At 43.2% G+C, this 20,613-nt stretch overlaps 1 protein-coding gene across 2 annotated transcripts in view; it reads right to left on the bottom strand.

The window, feature by feature from the left end:
* Epas1 (endothelial PAS domain protein 1) overlaps positions 1–20,613 on the bottom strand; it is an 89,646-nt gene that overhangs the window by 36,833 nt on the left and 32,200 nt on the right. Inside the window, exons 2-3 of one of the 2 annotated variants that reach the window (XM_013017967.1) lie at positions 5,336–5,439; positions 3,194–3,384 (exon numbers count right to left, since the gene is read on the bottom strand). In XM_013017967.1, the coding sequence (XP_012873421.1) occupies positions 3,194–3,384; positions 5,336–5,382 (238 nt within the window). In that variant the 5' untranslated portion in view covers positions 5,383–5,439. The remainder of the gene's footprint in view (positions 1–3,193; positions 3,385–5,335; positions 5,440–20,613) is intronic. The other variant, XM_013017968.1, reaches the window with a different exon arrangement.

Genomic DNA, 20,613 nt, shown 5'->3' with positions numbered 1-20,613 from the left:
ATCTCAGGGACTTTCTTGCCAGGGCTGGCTTCAAACTGTGATCCTCAGATCATAGACCAACCACCTGAGTAGCTAGGATTACAGGCATGAGTTGCTAGCACCCACCTCACAGCCTCAACTTTGGAATGCCTTTTCCCTATTAGTGGTCTAGAGATAGGGAAATGGTAATCTCCTAGGAAGACTAAGCAAATACCGTAAATCAAGAATAAACCTGCCATTTTCCCCTATAGACATTGCTTCATGTTGCTGACTCTAGATAAAATGCATTTGATTTTTACCTGATACAAATGTAAGGAAGTCTCAAAGCAATTTTAGAATGGAAAGCACATTTTGCATGTTCACCAGTGCTTAATGCTCTTAGAATGCAGAAGTATTACAGTTTGAAGGGCTTGTCTTGAAAGAGGATTTAAGACAATCAAGTGGTATTTCCACTGATGTTCCTGTCAGAGTTATTCTGTCCTCAGCCCAGCATGGAAGCAAATATCATAAAGCTATTGTTTCAGTTTGCTTCCTGTGATAGGAATCTCAATCGGTGGCCCCAACCCACAGCCTGAAATCTCAATGTTGAAGTTTCCTCTCCAACATTCCCACACACAAGAGCCTACTGTGAAAATCAAAGGGAAGTGTGTTACTAAGTAAAGAAGAAACTTTTCTAAAGCCAGACCTGGTATTTTTTAGCCTTTTGAACTCTGAGGTACGCAACTAGCTATTTCCTATTATAAAAATGAGCCTAACTGGGGCTTGTTCACTTTTGTCAGAAATGCTTAAATAGTGATTTTGTGGTTTGTTTTGACTTGGAAATGTTGTGTTTTTGTTTTTGGTAGTGTTAAGGATTGAACTCAGGGACTTGTATATGCTAGGCAAGTGCTCTACTATTCGGTCTCATCCTTAGTGTTATGTAGGCCAGGATGGCCTCAAGCTTTCAGTTCTCCTGCCTCCACCCGAAATGCTGGGATGACAGGTTTTCCCTGTCATCCTGACAGGTTTCTCTCACCCCCCCTTCTCCAGAAGCTGATTCTTACTATAAATCAATGTGTTTCATAATAATTTTTTCTTTTATATCTTCTTGATCCTCTAGCCACACTGCAGTTAAGTACCATTATTCTCTTTGTGAAGATGAGGAAAGAGAAGTTCAAAAAAGGGAAAGAAATGCATGCAAAGTTGCACAAGGAGAAAACAGCCACAGGGAAAATCCAATGCAGGGTTATCTACCCATAAATCCTGTGCTGCTTTTCGTTATTCTGTAAGGTAATAAGCAAAGTATGATTTACAAAGAAAAATACAATTTCTGAAAAAACAGATGCAACAAATGATCCAGAGAATGTCTGGCAAGAGGCTGTGAGAGGAGGCAGGGAAAAGAGAGGGCTGATAACCCATCTCATCCTCCCCAGGCTCATTTTATGAGAACTTCTCCTTCAAGGACACCAGGACCAGATGGCCCAAGGTTGAAACTTTTTACATTTATTTCCTTGGAACAGAGAGGTCTAGGGCTAAAATACTGAGGATTCTGGTAGGTTTGGGGCAGGGCTTGGCCAGAGGGGAGGCAGTCTGTATTCATAATGTTCAACACCTCTTGAGGTGGGATGGGCGACCTCCCATGGAGGTCCTGTCTCTCTGGGGACATCTAGTACATGGAGGGATCACACCAGCTGTCAACTCAGGCCGAAAGCCATTCTCAGGACCAATGAGGATGTGGACCAGGTTTACATGGGGTTAAGCATGGATAAGAAGACCTCACACCAAGAGGAAAGACAGGGACCAGTCTCTGAATGCATGAGGACTTCCTTCCCACCCACTGTTCATGGTCTGCCCTGCTCAGCCCCTGGGAACATGGATTTGAGATTGGCTCTCTTCCCAAGCCCATAACTCTTATCAACAGCTTTGCCCGAACAGGTTTGCAGAATACTGAAAATCCCTGTCTTCTCAGCTTTCCAAGAAGGCAAACCTCTTTAAAAGGAAGAGGTACCCAGAGGCCTTATAGCAGTCTCCAGAAGCCTTTCTTTTATCCAGCAACCCCAGCCTTGCAGAATTTCAACTGTAGTTGCTCCTGTCTGGGGCATCTATGACTATGAGTCTGTCACTGCTCTGTCCTATATGCACAGCATCTGTGTCCTTGTTGCTCTTTTCTGAAAGCGTATTCAGTCTATTTGGCTTGCAGCTCAGGCTCCAGACCCTTAGGCCATCCTCTCCTCTGAAGGTCTTTTTCTTATATCCTTCCTGTGCTCAGGACCCAGAATAGAACAGGTCAGTCTGGCCTCCCTCTCTCACAGTGGATTCCCTCTGCTCAGGGTTTCTTTCCCAGAATAGCTACCTCACAACAGGATGGCAGAACTGGCTCCCTCAGTAAATCTGAAAATGAACTGCAATGGTCCCTTCCCTTTAAGGGTTTCCCTCTCTCCCATTCCCTCAGACACTGCCCACCTGTGGTGCCAGACTGGCTGCTACACTGCTCAATTTCCTTACAGAACTGACAATTTAGACAAGACTGTCGCATAAGATCTGAAATTGGAAAACTCAGGCCTCTTCTTCCAGGCTGGGACTAACAGGAAAAAAAAATTTTTTTTAAGAATGTAATTTTATGAGAAACAGACACTTTTATGGACTGCAGATTGCAGAGATACCAGGAAGGGAGAAAATGTGCTGGGTTCACTGGGGAGGGGTGATGCTTGATGCTCTCATCTGCCAAGCACTCCCCAATGGACATGAGCATAGCTAGGTTATTGTCTACATCAATTTTCACAGACCCCTTGTGTTATTAGGTCTAGCCTCATCAGGCAGGTGAGGAAATGGACGATCAGAGAGACCAAATGATCTGCCTGGGTTAACCAGCTAGAAAGAGGGAAAAGCTTGAACAGGATACAAGAGAGCTAGCTGGCAAACAAGAACTAAAACAACTCCACTTCCTGCAGACTCAAGTGTGGAGTGTAAGGGTCTAACCTTATTGCTTCCCAGTGCCCATGTTCACTTTGTCTTCTTCTCGCCCTCCTCCTCCCTGCATATTCATTGTTAAGGCTGTTGCTACAGAGGCCATTGCTGTTTTACATGAAGCACTGGTAATAACCTTCCTATGAGTGGATGTTTGCAGAGTGAGGTGTCTGGGAAGAAGGTCTCACATCTCTGGTACCACAAGGGCCAATGTGTAGCCACATGTAGATAAGAATCCCATGCCAGCTTTGAGGACTTGTCGTCTTACCTGAGGAGAGGAGCTTGTGTGTTCTCAGGAAGCTGATAGCCAGGCGCATGATGGAGGCCTTGTCCAGGTGGGAACTCACGCTGTGAGGCAGGGGTAGCTCATGAGCCAACTCACAGAAGACCTCTGTCTCCTTGCTACGCCGGCACCTGGCAGCATCTCGAGACTTTTCCTTCCTCCTCTCTGAGTTGCTCCTAGAGAGACAAGGGATTAGTCTATAAAGGTTACTGTCATGCTATCAAACTCCTGGTTAAGTTATACCCATAGCCCCCCAAACTAAAGTATAGCCAACTCTCCCAATGAACTGATCTGGGCTCATACCAGTCATTGGAGCCATGCACAACCTGCTTTAAGTTGTTGGCTCTACTTTTGTGTGTGTTGGAATTTTCTCAGAGGCCTTCCTCTCTGGCATTCTATGATATCCAGTGTAGAGCTTACTATAGCAAAAGAAGCCAGAAAAGATATGCTGGTTAGTTAGTTAATTGGCAATGCCTTGGACCTGGTCCTAAGTTATCTGGGGGCAAGGGTCAATGTCCAGAAACAGAAAGGGGAAGAAGCTATGATCACTGGGTCAGATGGCTCTGTCAGAAGTGCTAAAGAACAAGATGAAAGCCTGCTTCAAGGCTTCAAGTATAAGATGAACTCTGGGGAAAAAAAATTAAGCCCAGGACTGGACCTTAGATTCTATGTTTTTTTTAATCAGAAAGTGGTTTCCATAGTAACAACTGAAATCACCACTATATCCCAAGAACAATTAGACATGCTTCAGGCTATAGTCCCAAAGTGCAGTCCTGCCAAGGGTTAATTGCCTGTTGCATGTCCATTTCCTCTTCATTGTAGGATGGAAGAATTATGACAGTCTAAAACCTGCTTTTTTTTTAGAAGTCCTAAATAAATATTGAGTCTTCTTATAAGGCCTATGTCAAGTTCTACCACAGGAAAATAAATTCAGGGTACTTGGGTTGTAATTGCTAGCTCTGTAAACTTATATTATTTAAACTGCTTGGCCTAAGGTTCTTCCTCTGTAAAAATGGTAATAGCAGTACCCACGTCACAGAATTATTATGAGGACTAAATGTGATCATTTATGTAAAATTTGTAGTACCAGGTCCACCTCAGCTGCAAGCAACCAATATTAGCTAGCAGTAAGAAAACATCTGTCCATGCAGGCTGGGAAGGTGGCTCAGTGGTAGAGTGCTTGCCTTGCATGCAGGAGGCCCTGGGCTCAATTCCTCAGCACCAAATAAGCAGAAAAAGCTGGAAGTGGCACTGTGGCTCAAGTGGTAGAGTGTTAGCCTTGAGCTAAAGAGCTGAGAGACAGCACCCAGGCCCAGAGTTCAGGCCCCACAACCGGCCAAAAAAAAAAAAATCTGTCCATGAAAAGATGATCATGAGAGTAAGAAAGTTGCTAAACACAACATGACAATCCTATCTTTGTAGAAATTTATGTATTATACATGTTACTTCCTACACATGATGAAAAAGGCTTAGAAACATAAAAAATATTTAAAAAACAAATCCGCAAGTGAACAAATAATTATTATATATTTTCTAGATATTATTTTAAGTAATACTGTTTGTTTTGACCTGCAAAACTATCCTCAGAAATATCACTATCCTCATCCCTAATTTGAAAGTGAAGGGACAATCCCGTCACAGTAGTTATATAAGTCACGGCCACTAGCCAAAAACAGGGAAGTGAAGTTTTGCCCTGGACAGGTGGGCTCCAGAATCCAGGCACTTGGCCATCAGTGACTGCCTTGACTCTAATTAAAGACTTTGCAGTTGCACAGTAGTGAGGTTAGGGGAGAAGTTTTCCCTAGTGATTATATATATATATTTTAAAGTTTCCATAAATAACCTACATTGCTTGTTTTAATAAAGAAACAAGTTTGTTTTGTATTTTTGTAGAACGTGTCCAATGCAATTTGTGGCTCTCAAGGCCTTAATCTACCCAGCGTTAGCTCTCTTACTCTATTCTGCCCTCAGAAATTGCCAGAACCAAGGGCTCCTTCTCCTTTTGTCTGGCTTTGCAGCCTGTTATCTCAACAGAAAATCAGTATTTTGGGATTCACGGAATGCTGACACGCCTTGCCACCCCCTCAAGATTTGGGGCAGAAGCGCTGTTTTGACTTTACAACATACTTCATTTTCAAAGACAGAGCGTCCAGCTCTCTGCATGGATTACACATCGTATAATTCAGACTGAGAGAAGAATTGTCCAACAGCTGGTGATGGTCAGGAAGAACCTTCAGAGAAATTGTGAAATGAGTGAATTTTTTCTTCTACCTCCCTGTCCTATGTTCTTTAAGCTTTGTTTCCTTTCCTCTCCCAGATTTCCATTCACTCAAGGCTCACACTCTTGTACCCCATCCATTCTTACCATCTCAGAACCTGTTCTTGGGGGCTGGTTTTGCTTTTGTGACCAGACTTTAAGGGCAAGTTTGTACATTAGTCCTCTGAATTTTCATCTTCACCTTGACCTCTGGTTGAGGGGATTGAGGGATGATAAAATATTGTTGGCATTCTGATACAGGGAAGGAAATAGAAGGGAAAAGAACCACAAACATAAAAGAATTATTGGGGTCCATTGTCCAACACTAACCCTCTCATTCAAACAACAGCATCATCACTTAATCTAGTCATAGTGGTTGCATCTAAAGAAGTCATCTCAGGGCAGAGATACTAAGCTGTACAGACTATGACATTAACAGCAACATCTTAGAGCACAAACTTTCCCCTTGCCTTTGCCCTGACTTAGAGAAGAAAAATCCCTAAAGCAGAGGATGGATCAGCTAGGGAAAAGGCTATCTGGAGTCAGTGCTCTACTTGACAGCTGCATTAGCCATCTCAGATCTGCTATGTTTCATTCTACCATATAAACATTTATTGACACCTACTTGTGCATCTGGCACTGCATTAAGAATTCTATTATTATCTTCTTACCAACACAGCATGGTAGGTATTGTTTTTACAACTGACAGATAGGGAAATTGCCCAAGACATATAACCCTTTGGAGGGCTTAGAATCAGTAATCAGGTTCTTAGAAGTTCTGAGAAAACTTACACAGGGAACCCTGTGTAATGCCATCCTTGCAACCTTATGAAGAGAGCAAGGTAGGCATTGCCAGTGCCCTCATTTCAGAGATCCAACCAGTTAGTTAACTTGCCTAGGGCAATGAGCTGATTCTAGCTGATAACTAGCCTAGGGACCAGGACCCTCCACCTCCCTCCTTGTGCAATAACTGAAGGAGACAGTGGCTTTAGCAAGAAAGAAAGACATAACATTGTACCATTTAGAAAAAGACAGAACTTTCATCAGCCCCTTGACTAAAAGTTAAACCCTCCATTTAGCTACTCTGCTTTTATAGTTGCACTCTAGGACTTAGTATGATTTTAATTAGATTATCTAGCTAATCTTGACACAGCCCAGAGATGTCTGTCTAATGTTGAGTCTTAGAAAAACAAACAAAAACCTGTCACACTGGACACTGCAATCATTTAATTAGCAACACTGAAGAGCAAGGATAATTAACACTAAGGTGCAGGTAAGACCTCCCCAAGCCCAACCAATACATGTGCATTACTGATTGCAGGTGTGTGTGGGAGGAGGGGGGACTGCAAATTAGGTAAGGTGAGGTTCTAATATACTGTCCAGATTTGGGAGAAGGAAAAACATTCTCTAGGCTCTGAAACCCTTGCCTGTAAAATGGGCAGACTCTCATGTATTACTGATCAAATGAATGAGTATGGAAGCAATAGAAAGCTCTCATGAAAATCATCAAGGCAGAGAGATAATAAAAACCATTTTTTGGCTAACCTGAGCTTTAGTCATATCACATTAAGACTAGCCATACACTTGTTCCTCATCACCAAATAAACTGTCTTGGAAATGGAAAATATGTCCAGCAGGCCAATCCTGCCCAGCGCTTTGTATCAGTGGTACTACATCTCAGGCCAATGAAGTGTTTCATTTCCTAAAGTACTTGCCCTTCCTGGTATTTCCTGGATGGGTCCTAGAATCAACTATAGTAGGTCAGATTTCTTCTTTTTCTTTATAAAGTGATAATCCTAAACTTATCATATTAGTAGGATTCTTTGGCTTCTATTTACTTAATCCTACAATATTTCTTGATCATTATCAAAGGCTAAGAAAAATTGTGCTCCAAATTCTTCCTCCTAGCCTTCTTGGATATTTTGCTCCCACAGGTGACCCTGCACAGCACATGGTATAGGGAAGAAATACACAGCCTGCATGTGGTCATGGTTTACTATGTCTTCTTGCATACTCAGAAGTATTTTCTGAGTCCAGATTGGGCCCAGGACTACCAGAGAGTGGATGAGGCACCAAGCCCTTGCTCTCAAGGAGCATGCAGCCTGCCAGCTGCCTCCTCTAGCACAGGAATGAGTACAGACAATACACAATAAAGGGGGTTTAAAAAACACAAATTGTCACAAACATGGATACGGATCTATGGGGTGGGGGCAGGGGCGGGAGACAGAATTTCAGGAGAATAAATAGCAACATCCTTAGCAGCTTGAGGAGTACATTTTTATATACCTGTGTTATTTCATTCACATAGCCATCCTAAAAGATAGGAGCTAGTATCTCCATTTAGTAGGGGAGGATGTGAAGATCTATAGAGCTTTAAATCAGTTGCTAAAAAAGATTTCTCAAACTTAGTTCTTTTGAATCTCAAATCAAAAGCTTTGCCACTGACAGCCAGATTGCATGACTAGTGTATGTTAGAAACTGTCTCATGAATTGGCTGTTTGCCTATGCTAGAGAAAGAAGAGGAGGCTTAAGATTTGTAAAAGATAGAGTGATACAGATTCCTTGGAGTGAGGTTAGCTCTTCCTTTAAATAAGCAGTCATTCACATTAGTAATATACCTAGAACTTTAGAAGTCGGATTAGGAAGCTGGAGTGTTATGTGATTTCACAGTGCTCCATAAAACAACCATGCAGCAGTGTCTAATCATACTGCAGTTAGAAAATGAGTAGCTTTTGATCTGGGATTATTGTTATAAGTGCAAAAACTTATACCTATTCTCCCCAAGTTGGAAATCCATGCAGCTCTGAAACATTTGATCCACATTACAGAAAGCAACCACTTCAAGATCAGGTAATTGGTCAAAAGATAAAACAAGGGCTGGGAGCTGGTGGGTCATGACCCTTGTCATCCTATCTACTCAGGAGGCTAAGAGCTGAGGAGTGAAATTGGAGGCTAGCCCGGAAAGGAAAATCCAAGAGACTCATCTCCAATTAACCATCAAAAAGCTGGAAATAGAGATGTGGCTCAAATGGTAGAGTATTAGCCTTGAGCAAAAAAAAGCCCAGGACACACACACACACACACACACACACACACACACACACGCACGCACGCACGCACACGCACAAAACAAGGACAAGGTCTATGGTGGTGTGGCTCATACCTTTAATCCTTGCTATTAGGGCAGGGGTGGGGTTGGAGAACTGCAGTTTGAGGCCAACTGAGGCAAAAAAAACCCCAAAGCTACAAGACTCTATCTCAACAAACAAGCCTGGAGTGGTATTTCTTATCTGTAATCCCAGTTATGCAGGAGGTAAAGGTAGGAGGATGACTATCCAAGGTCAGCCCAGGAAAAAAATGTAATACTCTACCTGAAATACTAAAGCAAAAAGGTCTGCAAGCTATGATTCAAACACCAGAGCAGCAAGCATGAGGGTCTGAGTTCAAACTCTAGTACTACCAAAACAAAACAAAAGTGACTGTCCAGAAATGTTAAGTATAGTCAGTCTCTTGATATTAGTGAAGGATTGGTTCCAGGACCTCCTGTAGATATCCTATAGATATCCACAAGTCCTGTATCATTACATAGTGTAGCAACTTTCATATACTTTAAATCATCTTTAGATTACTTATGGTGTCTAACACAATATGAGTGCTATGTAAACATGTGCAATATCATATTGCTTAGGAAATAACAAAGAAAAAGTCTGTATGTGTGTCCAATATAGACAACATTTTTCTCCAAGCATTTTAAATCAGTAGTTGGCTGAATCAGAGAATGTAGAACCTGGGAATATGAAGCGTTGTTTATGCTCTAATGCAACCAGGAAACCTTTGCTCAGACCACATGTGACTTTTGGGTCACTGCTGTAAGTGTGGCAATGGGTCCCTGCTTAAGTCATTAATATATAGTGACTTAATATTGGTCAAGATGATACTGGTTTCTGACTTCCAGGTAAAAATACCTGAAAAATAACATTCACTCCCTAAATATCACTAACTGCACTATGAAAGTTAGTTTCTTAATTAGCTATGGGCTCTTCACTTTAGAGTGGTAAGAATTCACAGGCCTAAATACCTGTGGCTATCTGGGTATCAAAACCACATGCCTATTTCCCTGTAAGATTAAGTGCCTTGGAGGTAGAATGGATTTCAAAACTTGGGGAGAAGAACTGGAGCTAATTAGACCAACTTGGTTGATTTTACTAGTTGGTGGTACAATTCTATGCTCATGACAACTCACAGGTGGAAAACCCAGGTCTACTTTTAAAACTAACCACCCCCTTCCCTCTACCATGTATGGTGTCCAGTAAATTTGGAGTCACCATCATATGATATGTATCTAGGATGAGGCTATCACTTTATTAAATGTATCACTATAGCATGAGGGTGATAAAAATAAGGAAATAGAAATCTGAAGCCAGTTCCACATAAAAGATGGTTACCCTTTACAACAGTCACTTCCAGACAAAACTATAATTTTAATCCCACTACTCTAAGTGGGATTAATTAATTTCAGAGCCACAAAAGAAAATCAGTCTCAATACTTCATTCTTGTATGCATCATTTTCAACCTCAGATGATCTCTAGCTACTCCGTAGTCACTAGACTATACTGGAAAGTTTATAGTTTTTTCAAAGAATAAAATGTACCCTTAACTGATTAGATTTTGCTATCACTGAAGGCACTCAAAAAACAAAATAAAAAAGACAAGGCAACTCAAGAGAATTTTCTGCATGCAATTCCAAAGAGTGGTAAAGATATTTTTGATGAAGGCAGTGTTGTAGTGGCCAACTTTCTGGGAACATTCTGATGTTTGTCTAAAGGCAGTAGTGGTTAGTCAGAGGCATCTCTTTTATAGTGAGGAAAAGGTATCAAATATTATGGACAGTTGAAATGGAAGATAATAAATTAGCAAATTCAGGAGGAATGAGGCAGATCAAACAGACCTGGAGAAGGGCAAAAATGACATCAATAAGCTTTAAATAGACACACCTTTTGTGAGGGGCATGGTCCCTGCTCTAAAACAGAGAACTAATAACACAGAGTGAGACATCAAACAACCTTAGGGAAGGGACAAAGAGGAGGGAAGGCATGAGGGTTGGAGGGGCCAAAGTAGGGGCAGATGTTTTCACCCATCCCTTCCCTGTGGAAAAAGTCCTGGAAAGTGTCTCACAGGCAATTCCTCTCCTCAGGGTTCAGCCCCCAGCTGCCTGACTGGCTCTGAGGGTCAGTGTCCCTGCAGCGGAGGGCCTGGACTGCATTCAGAGCTGACAGTAATGTCTGAGGCTCACCAGTTTGGCCCTCTAATGGTCATTTCTGCTTGGGGCTGACTGGAGATGCTTATCTGCTGGCCTCCTCTGCTGCAGGCAGCCGTGGAGAAGAGAGCAACAGATTCAATTACCAAGAAGTCCATCTGGGGCTCCAGATACCCAGGTCCTTACGTCATCTAAGGACATATGGAGTCTCCAGCCCAGCTGGGAAGGTGTGCATGGACAGGAGTAGCTGTGACAAACTGTCCTGTGCTTTGCTTCATCAGCTTTCCTTCACTAGCTAGCCCTTTAGTCTAAATCTCAATATTCTCCCCTCAAATTCTTATGTTGAAAGGCTCACCTTCAATGTGATTGCCTTTGGAGGTATGGCCTTGGACATGTGATTAGCCCACATGAATGGGATTAATATGCACTGTAGAGGCCCATCCCTTTCAGTGGCAACAAATCAGGTGCCATTCTGGGAGCTAGGAATAGGGTCTTCATCAGATATTGAGTCTGCTAGTTCCTTGATTTGGTTTACCCAGTGTCTAGTCCTCAGCTTATGCTATTTTGTTCTAGCAGTCTGTACAGAACAAGACAGTGGCCACTCTAAATAACATATTAGTGAACAAAATACTCTGCATTTGTGCTACATATTATATTTTATAAGACTCTTACATGGTAGGAGAGAAGGAACAGCTATCATCATTCCTGTTTTAGAGAGGAAGAAAGCTAAGCATAGAAATAGATGGGAAGTAGAACAAAACTCACAAGGCCTGATAAGGACACACAAACAGAGAGCCACTGACAACCAACCAGTGCTAGATGTGCATCTCAACTGGGAAAAGACCTTCATTATATACCTTGTAACTCAGCCTTTGCTAACAGATCTTTTTGTTTTTTCTTTCTTTTGTCATACAACAAAGATTTAATATTATTCACATTACATGTCCATGAAGAGCTGGGAGGTAGTAGATGGGGAAAGTACTGTTCCATAAAGCTACTCAGAAATCCCAATTAATGGAGACTCATCAGGTAGCTACTGTTCCAACTACAACCTGGAACAGCTGGTTGATCTGTAAGGTCTCCTTGGTACAGGAAGAAAAGACTGGAGGAGCACTCTAGTGCTCAGCATCTTAGGCCTGGACTTATAAATTTCACTTCTACCCATGGTTTATTCACCTTAACTAATGGTGCAGCTATAACCTAACTGAAAAGGAGGTAGACGAGGGGAACATAAAGAAACTTGTGGAGTAGTTGATGACTCCTGTCTCTGCTCACTAGAAACTACTGTAGTAGATTGCAGATGTAAGAAGAAGACTGGGCGATGGACAGGACTACCTTTAGGTAAAATGTCTGTTAGTCATTAGTTCTGTTCAACAAATATTCCCTGTCCTCTTTCATAGCATCTAATAGACCTTTTCCTTTAAAAATGTGTTGGTGGAGATAAGGGTAATATTGTACATATTTGGTATAGGCAACTTTACAGATACAGAAAGGTTTAAAGAAAAGAGATCTCACTGGGTTTATGGATTTGTAATTTGCTTTTTAAAAATTTTAAACATATCACATTAAGAAGTTTTTCAAATCATTCATAACAGCTAGCAAAATATATGTTCATAGATCACAATGTTATTTGACCAGCCCTGTTCAGCTCTGGCTTCCAATTTTTAGCTGTTGTAAATAACACTCTGAAGCTACCTTTGCATTAGATATTACTTTCTAATTCCTCCCTCCCTCCCTCCTTCCCTCCCTTCCTTCCTTCTTTTTTTTTCTTTTGTTGGTCGTGGGGCCTGAACTCTGGGCCTGGGCGCTGTCCCTCAGCTCTTATGCTCAAGGCGAGCACTACCACTTGAGCCACAGCACCACTTCTGGCTTTTTCTGCTTATGTGGTGCTGAGGAATCGAGCTCATGGCCTCATGCATGCAAGGCAAGCACTCTACCACTGAGCCACCTTCCCAGACCCTCTCAGTTATTTTTTATAATTAAAAAATGACATGAATTGGGCACTCTTGGCTCATGCCTGTAATCCTAATTAGGAGGCTGAAATCTTGATCAAGATGGAAAGCCCCCTCCCCTTCACCACCCCCCCCAGGCAGAAAAGGCAAAGCAAGAGTATGAGACCCTGAGTTTAAACTGTGGTACTCATACACACACACACACACACACACACACACACACACACACACGATCTGTATTCAATTTCTAGGAAGCCCCCTACAGCAGCCTCATGGTGAAAGTTTTAATAGACAGATCCGGTCACCATTCTGAAGACAGAGCCCTGGCAGAGGGTGCGGAGGGAGGCAACAGCGGGAAAGGAAACCAAATGTATACGTTCTCTCTGAATCTGGGCTCAATCTGCTTTCCTTACTCAGCACTGGTTCTCTCTGGCTTCCTCTTTATAGCCAGCCTAACACATCTGCAGAGTGGTGGCCAATTATACTGAAATGACTCTCACTTTGATTCCAATCCAGTCCTGGGAAGCTACACATGCCGTGTGTAGCAGGTCCTCTTCTCTCCATGTAAAAGTAGCATTCTTTCCACCCTTTCCTTCCCTATATCCAGTACAGTGATATCCTTTATGGGTAGCCCTTTGACCCATAAAAAAGCAAGAAAATAAGCAGTGCTAGGGGCTTTAGTCTGGATGTCCATTGCTCTCTGTGTCCCCTGGGGACCACTACTGCCTCACTCCCAACACTGTAGAGATACCAGCTAAGGAGCTAATTAGCCTAGAGGTTGAGACGCTACTACTGTTGCTGCTGCTACAACTAGCCAACATTACTGGCAATTCTTTCTGGTTAACAAAGAATTCTCACTCGTCCGTCTGAAACAAGTCTCCTGAGGTGGGTATGGCCTTATTTCATGTGACACGAGACACAGCCTCCTCATGAATGAATGTTAATGCATGCCCAGTACCCCTCCAGTGATGGAGTCAGCACTCATTGGATCCTACACCATTGGATCCTACACATTGGGTGGTGGTTCTCCAAATGCCAACCAGCAGGTCCTCCAGCAGGCTCAGAAGGCCTCACTGAGTTGGATATATGAAGGTTAACCTTCCAAGGACACTTAATTTGAAGAGAATTTGGAATCCTACCCTCTTGGTCTGGAAAGAGGGACCACCTGGCCACATTTTAATTTAGGTCAGCCCTTAAGGAGATGAACCAGCCCAGGATGGAGAATTTTCTCTTGCTTGAAGTTGTCTGAGAGAAAGATAGAGGAAGCAGGACAGGAAGGAAAGGGATGAGATAAGGTGGGGCGATGTAGTTCACTGGTAGAATGCCTCTTAACATATACAAGTTCTTGGGTTCAATCATCTGCCCCGCAAGAAAAGGGAGAGTGCCTCCTGCAAGCAAGCATTTCATTCTCCCTATTTCTCTGGGGCCACTTCCCTTGGGCATAAGATATTCCCCACATCCAAGATGTTACCAGATGGATCTAGGGGTTTTCCTTAGGACTGACTTCTGTTCACCGGCACCCTTCTTGCTTTGTATTCCACAAGTACCCAACAGCATAATCTATGGTTTGGCTTAAACTATTGTATGTGTGCAGCTAGCCTGTTTCTACAACTCTGCCTTCAGCTAAGAAAACTGACAAAGAAATTGCACAGCAGAGAGAGAGAGAGAGAGAGAGAATGCGAGCCTGAAATGTACAATGGATTCTCAGGCAGAAAGCACTCTGTGGTATAGTGGAGAGTAGTTCACCAGTCCCCTAAGACCCTTCAGACACATATCTTGCTGCTGGCCCTCCCTCCCCTCAGCCTTATGGAACATTCCTTCATCACCTTGGCCTGTCTATGGCGTGTTCCGCTCTCATGACCTCAGTTTCCGCCACTAAGCCGCACCTGTGCTGATTGGTTTCATAGATTCCACAGGGTACAGTCAACCCTGTGTTGCTCTCCCTTTATTTTGCCCAAGTAAATTATATAATCTTCTGGGAAAGGCCCACATCCTCAGTTCTTTTGATGTCCTCTAGCACTAAGAACTACAAAGCAGAGATATAGAATTTTTCAAATTCATCAAAACTAGTCTCTGTTCTAGATCTTTCCTAAGAATACTAATCCAGTGTTTAATCAGAATAAGAATTTTCCATCTGGGAAGAGTAGTTGGTACAGAGAGATTCAAAGATAAGCAGTAGAAAGGGAATGGAAGGGAAAGAGGGAGACAGAGAGAAAAACAGAGACAGAGAGAGAGTCTGTGTTTGTGTGTATATGTATGTGACTTCTCAACACTCTGAATAAAATCTGGGCTCTTGACAGTGGGATCACACAGTCCAACACTTCTTTTTTTTTAAATTTAATTTTATTTGTGAACATACTGTACAGAGGGGTTACAATTACATGGGCAGGATAATGCGTACATTTCTTACCAAGCATTGCAGCCTCCTCCTTTGTTTACCCTTCACATCCCTTCCCAGCCTCCCCCCTCCCCCACAATCCCAGTCTTTCTCCTTCCCCCCCTTCCCCCCCCCCCCGTACCGACATTGTAAAGCTCGTTTTGCAGTCCAACACTTCTTGACCTTTGCTGTGCCCACAAACCACCAAGGATATAGTTTCAAGACACTCTCTCTAGAGGTGTGTGATAGAACCTGAGCATCTATATTGCTAGCCACCTCTCAGATAATGCATGATCCCACACTTTGAGTAAAAATACCAAGTACCCATGAGATGTTGACATCATGGAGATGTTATTTTTCAGTATTAGTGTAATCCAATGTCATCCTTATCCAAAGACAGCTGACACTGAACAAAGCAGATCTTCCAATAGGGTGAACCCCATTCTCTTTGTGCATTTCATGGGACTTCACAAAGCCCTACTTGGATGACATTCTCTTTCTTCTCATCTTCCCTATCTATCATCTCATTTCTTCCTATTTTTAATAAATCCATCTTTCAGGCTCAGCTCATACTTTAATTCCTACAGAGGCACCCCTCCCCCACAAAACCCTTATTTTCTATGGTACTTCCTCTTCCTGGTCCTATGTAATTAAAGAGGCCACTCTAGCTTGATGGTTCTCTCTCTCTCTCTCTTTCTCTCTCTCTGTCTCTCTCTCTCTGTAAAGATTTTGTTGCTTTATGGACCACAGGGGCATGGGTACAACATCTTCCACTTCTGAGTATCCTTCACAGGGTCCTGGGCAGACAAACTGGGTGAATACCTGTCAGTGGATGTAAGGACATTTCAAGTGTGCCTTTTACTCTTGGTTTTCCATCTCAGGGAAAAAAGAGAAAGTGATCCCAGCTGTCTTGGCATCCAGCCCCAGCCCCAGATCTAGATCCCAATTGCTCCTGGAACTGCAGCTGGGCCAGCTTAGGTTTTATTTTGTTCTCTGCAGCATCTCTTCCTCTCAAGGAAGAGTTAATGCACTGGGAAGGCTGCTTCCCACTTGGAAATCTCCATTTCCTCCTGCAGTGTGAACAAGAGAACTCTATGGACAGAGGCTGAGCAGGGCCAACTGCACAGGGAGTGAACTCACTCTGAATGGGGCTGTTCTAAAGCCCGCCAAGTCAAGTCATTAAGATGCCAGCCTTGAGGTGCAGCCCCCAGCGTCACCTCTGGATAGCCATATCCCAAGCCCACTGCCGGCAGGGGATGAATGGCAAGCACAGAGCCCATGAAAGCAAGCTCTGTCATGAGCAGGAGTGGAGGACCACTTCTCCCTCTAGGGTGGGGGTAGGATGTTGTGGAGGTACAAAAGTAGAAACCATTCTCCACTGTGAGCCAAAATGAACCCTCTGATTTACATAGTGTTGCCAAAACCCAATTGCTCCTCAAAAGGCCAAAGGGAATGGGGAGGTAATAATAACATTAGAAAAAATATGTACAATGCCAAAAATAATCACTATGTCATGAGAAAACAGAGCTGGGCTGCCTCAGGGACCATGCTGGCTATATTCAGGAAGGAGGGGGCAGAGATTTCCCTGGCAGCGTCTCAGACAATCTGAGTGGGGGGAAAATGCCCTAACTGGAATCAACAGTTGGCAAGGAGAGAGAACTCTTCTCAAGTACAGAATATGATTTTACAGTTTGCTTTACAGTTTGTTTCTCTTCTTTATTTCAGCACTTTAATGTGAGAGAAAAAACATTTGTTTGGTCTTTCAATCAGGACTAATGCTTGACTGCATGTTCATGCTAAAACATCCTAAGTCCTATCCTACAAATCCCAGTTTGAAGCCAGAACTTCTGGTGCCTAGTATTTTAAGTATTTCAAAGCAAAAAGGGTGCCAGGTGCTGGTGGCTCATACCATTAATCCTAGTATTCAGGAGGCTGAGACCTGAGGATCATGATTTGTAGGCAGCCTGGGCAAGAAAGGCCATAATTCAAGATGAAAGAAACAAAAACAAACAAAAAAAGAAACAAAACAAAAAAATGAAACAAAAATAAAAAAAGAAAGGCCATAATTAAATGCCTAAAAATGGGAAGTGAAGCTATGGTTCAAAGTGCTAGCCTGGAGCAAAAGAAAAATAAAAAACAACAACAAAAAGAAAAGGCTCAGGGACAGCACTCAGGCCCTGAGTTCAAGCCCCATGACCAACAAGAACAAAACAACAACAACAACAAAAACAAAACCAGGGGTGGAAAGCATAGGAAGTTATTGAATGGGAGTATTGAAGGCTGCCCTCATCCCATAATCCCTTCTCTCTGCCTTATTTTTTTTTTAAAGACAAAGGATAGCCAAGAAAAGGAAGCAAAAAAGAGCCTGTTGGTCAAGAGTCCCTCCTAAATGCCCTTTAGGAAGAACTCTGATTTGCAGCCTGTTTACATGGTCACATGTCTGGTGTGTGGGGGCTGATTCATGGCCATGGCGCAAGTCCTTGCTTTCTCCCAATTCTGATGCCTCTTACTCTGATGAGAAGTGAAATGTTCATGCACACTGAAGAAGCTTTGCTCCATTTTTTGCAAGCCAATCATCAAAACCCACAGGAAATGCTCAAAGTCTGCCCCATGTTCTCAAATGATAACACAGAGCAATCTGGAAAATGGAGTTGTGTTTTCCTCCCATCATAGCTTGTTCCTTCCACTCATTCCACGGATATGAGTCTGTCTTCATGTGTTTGGACCACAATCCCTTACTTCAGGGAGCTTGCAGAGAAGTAAGAATTAAATCCTGGAGTATTGGCTAACAATCAGGGCCATAAAAGCTTAAGTTTGCAAGGCTGGAGGAGATTGGCAGAATTCTGTGCCATAAGGAGATTGCACGGAGTAGGGTATAAGGAAGCAATCAAGAGGGAAGAGGTAGAACAAAGATACCTCTGGGGTAATGACAGGTATCAGTGGTAACAGTGGTGGTCAGGAAACAGCTAGACAGTAACTCAGAGTGGGCCAAGGAGGTATACTAGTCAGAGTGGGAAAAATATACTGTTGAGTAGCCACAAGATGCAGAGGCAGCTGGCTAATCAGGAGCTATGGTGCCAGTGAGGCCAATGCAAGAACCAGTCTTAACCCTGTTTGTTCTGCTGGCCATGATTTGGCCACACTGAACAGCAAATTTGAGAATGCCTCTTTTTTGGCACTAAAGCCAGGGAAAATGAATCCCTAAATATGGTAGCAACCCCTGGGTTCCCTCAGGCTGGAGCTTAGCTGTGCCCACAGTAGACCTCAGCAATGCATTCTTGCTGAACAGCAAGTCACAATTTGTCCACGGATGAAAAACAAACTTTACTCAAGATGCATGCCTCCTCAGCCTTCAGTGGGGTTACTGGCCCCCAAACAAATGTTAGCCATACTTTTCCAGGGGTTTCCCCTTGCTGCTCACCCCTTTACTATTGGTCAAGAAAAATGACCACTCTACCACCGTTTCCACCAAACAATGTCGGCAACATGCGTTGCCCCGGTTTTAAACTGGAAGTGGCTTCCTACTTGTCCTCCAAATTGCCAACTTCAGCAAGCTCCTTGAAGGCTCCCAGCCTCTTGAAATCTCTTGACATTCCAGACCTTCTAATATGAGAGCCAATACAGGCCTGCCACCTCCATAGAGGTTCTTGTGGTCATTTAATCCAGCCCATCCTGATCTCTCCTCCTCAGCCCTGCCCTGAACACTAAGAATTGATCTGTGCCACTTAACTGCAATGTGCCAGCCCCTGGTTATTTCTTATCTAAGGGTGTCCTCTGAGGGCACAGGCAAAATGGCAAGTTTATGGGTCACAGTACTTACCCTGATAACAGCGTCATTAGCTCTTTTAAATATACAATGGCCAACTGGAGTGGAGGATTAGAGCAGCCGTGGTCCTCAGCTTTAGAATGGGTATTTCAGAGGAGTTCTAATGTTCTGTTGTTTCCCAGCAGAAAGTGGATCAACAACAAGGCATAATGGTGGCTGCACTCATTATCAGATTACTTAATACCCCATGACTCCTCACGGTCCCCAGGGCACAGATCCTCATATCCTAAGGCTGTTTTCCCTGCAGAAGTGGCTGCCTGTGTCTGCTGGCCAGTCATACCTATATTCTTTGAGCCAGCTGCCAATGGGTTCTTGCTGCCTCTGTGAGCAAGCCCAGACAGGGGTAGTTCCCTTCCCCACTTCCACTCTTCCCCCAAGAAGCCAGATGTAACAGAACAATCTATTGCCCAACACTGCCCAGCGCTCAAAAAGCCTTTACATCACATGTGTGGGTGCCCTTCTCAGAGTCAGACTTCTTGCAGGGAGGATGCTAGATCCTGGCCAGGGTTCCACCTCTTTCGTGATATTACATGGAGGTGAGAAAATAGGACAAGATCCTCCCCAGCCCCATGAAGAAGCTACGAAACCTAACAATTATATGAAACCAAGCCAAAGCAAATATATTTAAGCATCTATAACAAGTTAAGTGTTAATGGCATATGCCTACAATATTAGTTACTTAGGAGGCTGAGATTTAAGGATCAAGGTTTGAAGCTAGCCAGGCCAAAAGACTCTTACTTCCAATTAATCATTAAAAGGCAGAGTGGACGTGTGCCTCAAGTGGTAGAACACCAGCCATGAAGAGAAAAAGCTAAGCAACAAAGAGAGGCCCCGAGTTCAAGACCCAGTACTTGTATACACACACACACACACACACACACACACACACACCAATAACATTATCAGGCATAGTAGTGTATGCCTATAATCTCAGCTACTTCGGAGGAAGAGGCAGGAGGGTTATGAGTTGAAACCAGTCTGTTACTTATTCAGATGCTACTCACCATCAAAACAAACCTAAAGAAAACAAAAACAAAAAAGACGTGAGTGTGTGTGTGTGTGTGTGTGTGAGAGAGAGAGAGAGAGAGAAGGAGAGAGAGGTGTTAAGAGTGCTTGCTCAGGGCCTTGGGTTCAAGCCTCAGTACTAAAAATAGAAAAGAAATAAGATCATCAGGTAGGCTTAAACAATAACCCACACTTTGAAATAAATATGCTTCATGAGCCCAAATTCCAACTTTTAAAAATCTGTCCCGCCCCCCCCCCACACCTTCAACTCACACCAGATCCAACACCCCCTCCCAACCTGAGAAGTTAATAGAGCCCAGCTGCTTCTCTTATCTGGCTCACCTGCTAATGGCAAATTTCTGCTATTGAGGCTGTCAGTGATCTCTGCAAATCACTTTTTATTAGAGATAATGCCATTTTTACATTATTATCCAGCCCAGCAGTCAAAGAGATACAAGTTGATTTTTTTTTCTGTGAAACTCTGGGTCTGCACATTAAGGCTGACAGGTGACAGGGAGCTGGCCATGCTTCTTGGGAGATTCTGGTGAAAAGGCTTGGCACTTCACCCAGTTCCTGGCTAGGCAGATGGAGAGCACCCAGCACCTCCTTCCAGAGTTTCTGAAGCAATGGTGAATTTCTGGGCTTGTAATACTTGCTTCCCTTACAGCTCTGTAAAACAGCAGCAGACTGGCTACACACTCAACTCTGCCCAGCAGATAAACTCTGTATA

The sequence above is a fragment of the Dipodomys ordii genome, unplaced genomic scaffold (assembly GCF_000151885.1).
Source record: "Dipodomys ordii isolate 6190 unplaced genomic scaffold, Dord_2.0 Scaffold37, whole genome shotgun sequence".
In the NCBI taxonomy this organism is placed as follows: Eukaryota; Metazoa; Chordata; class Mammalia; order Rodentia; family Heteromyidae; genus Dipodomys; species Dipodomys ordii.
This window is presented reverse-complemented; position numbering and strand designations above follow the sequence as displayed.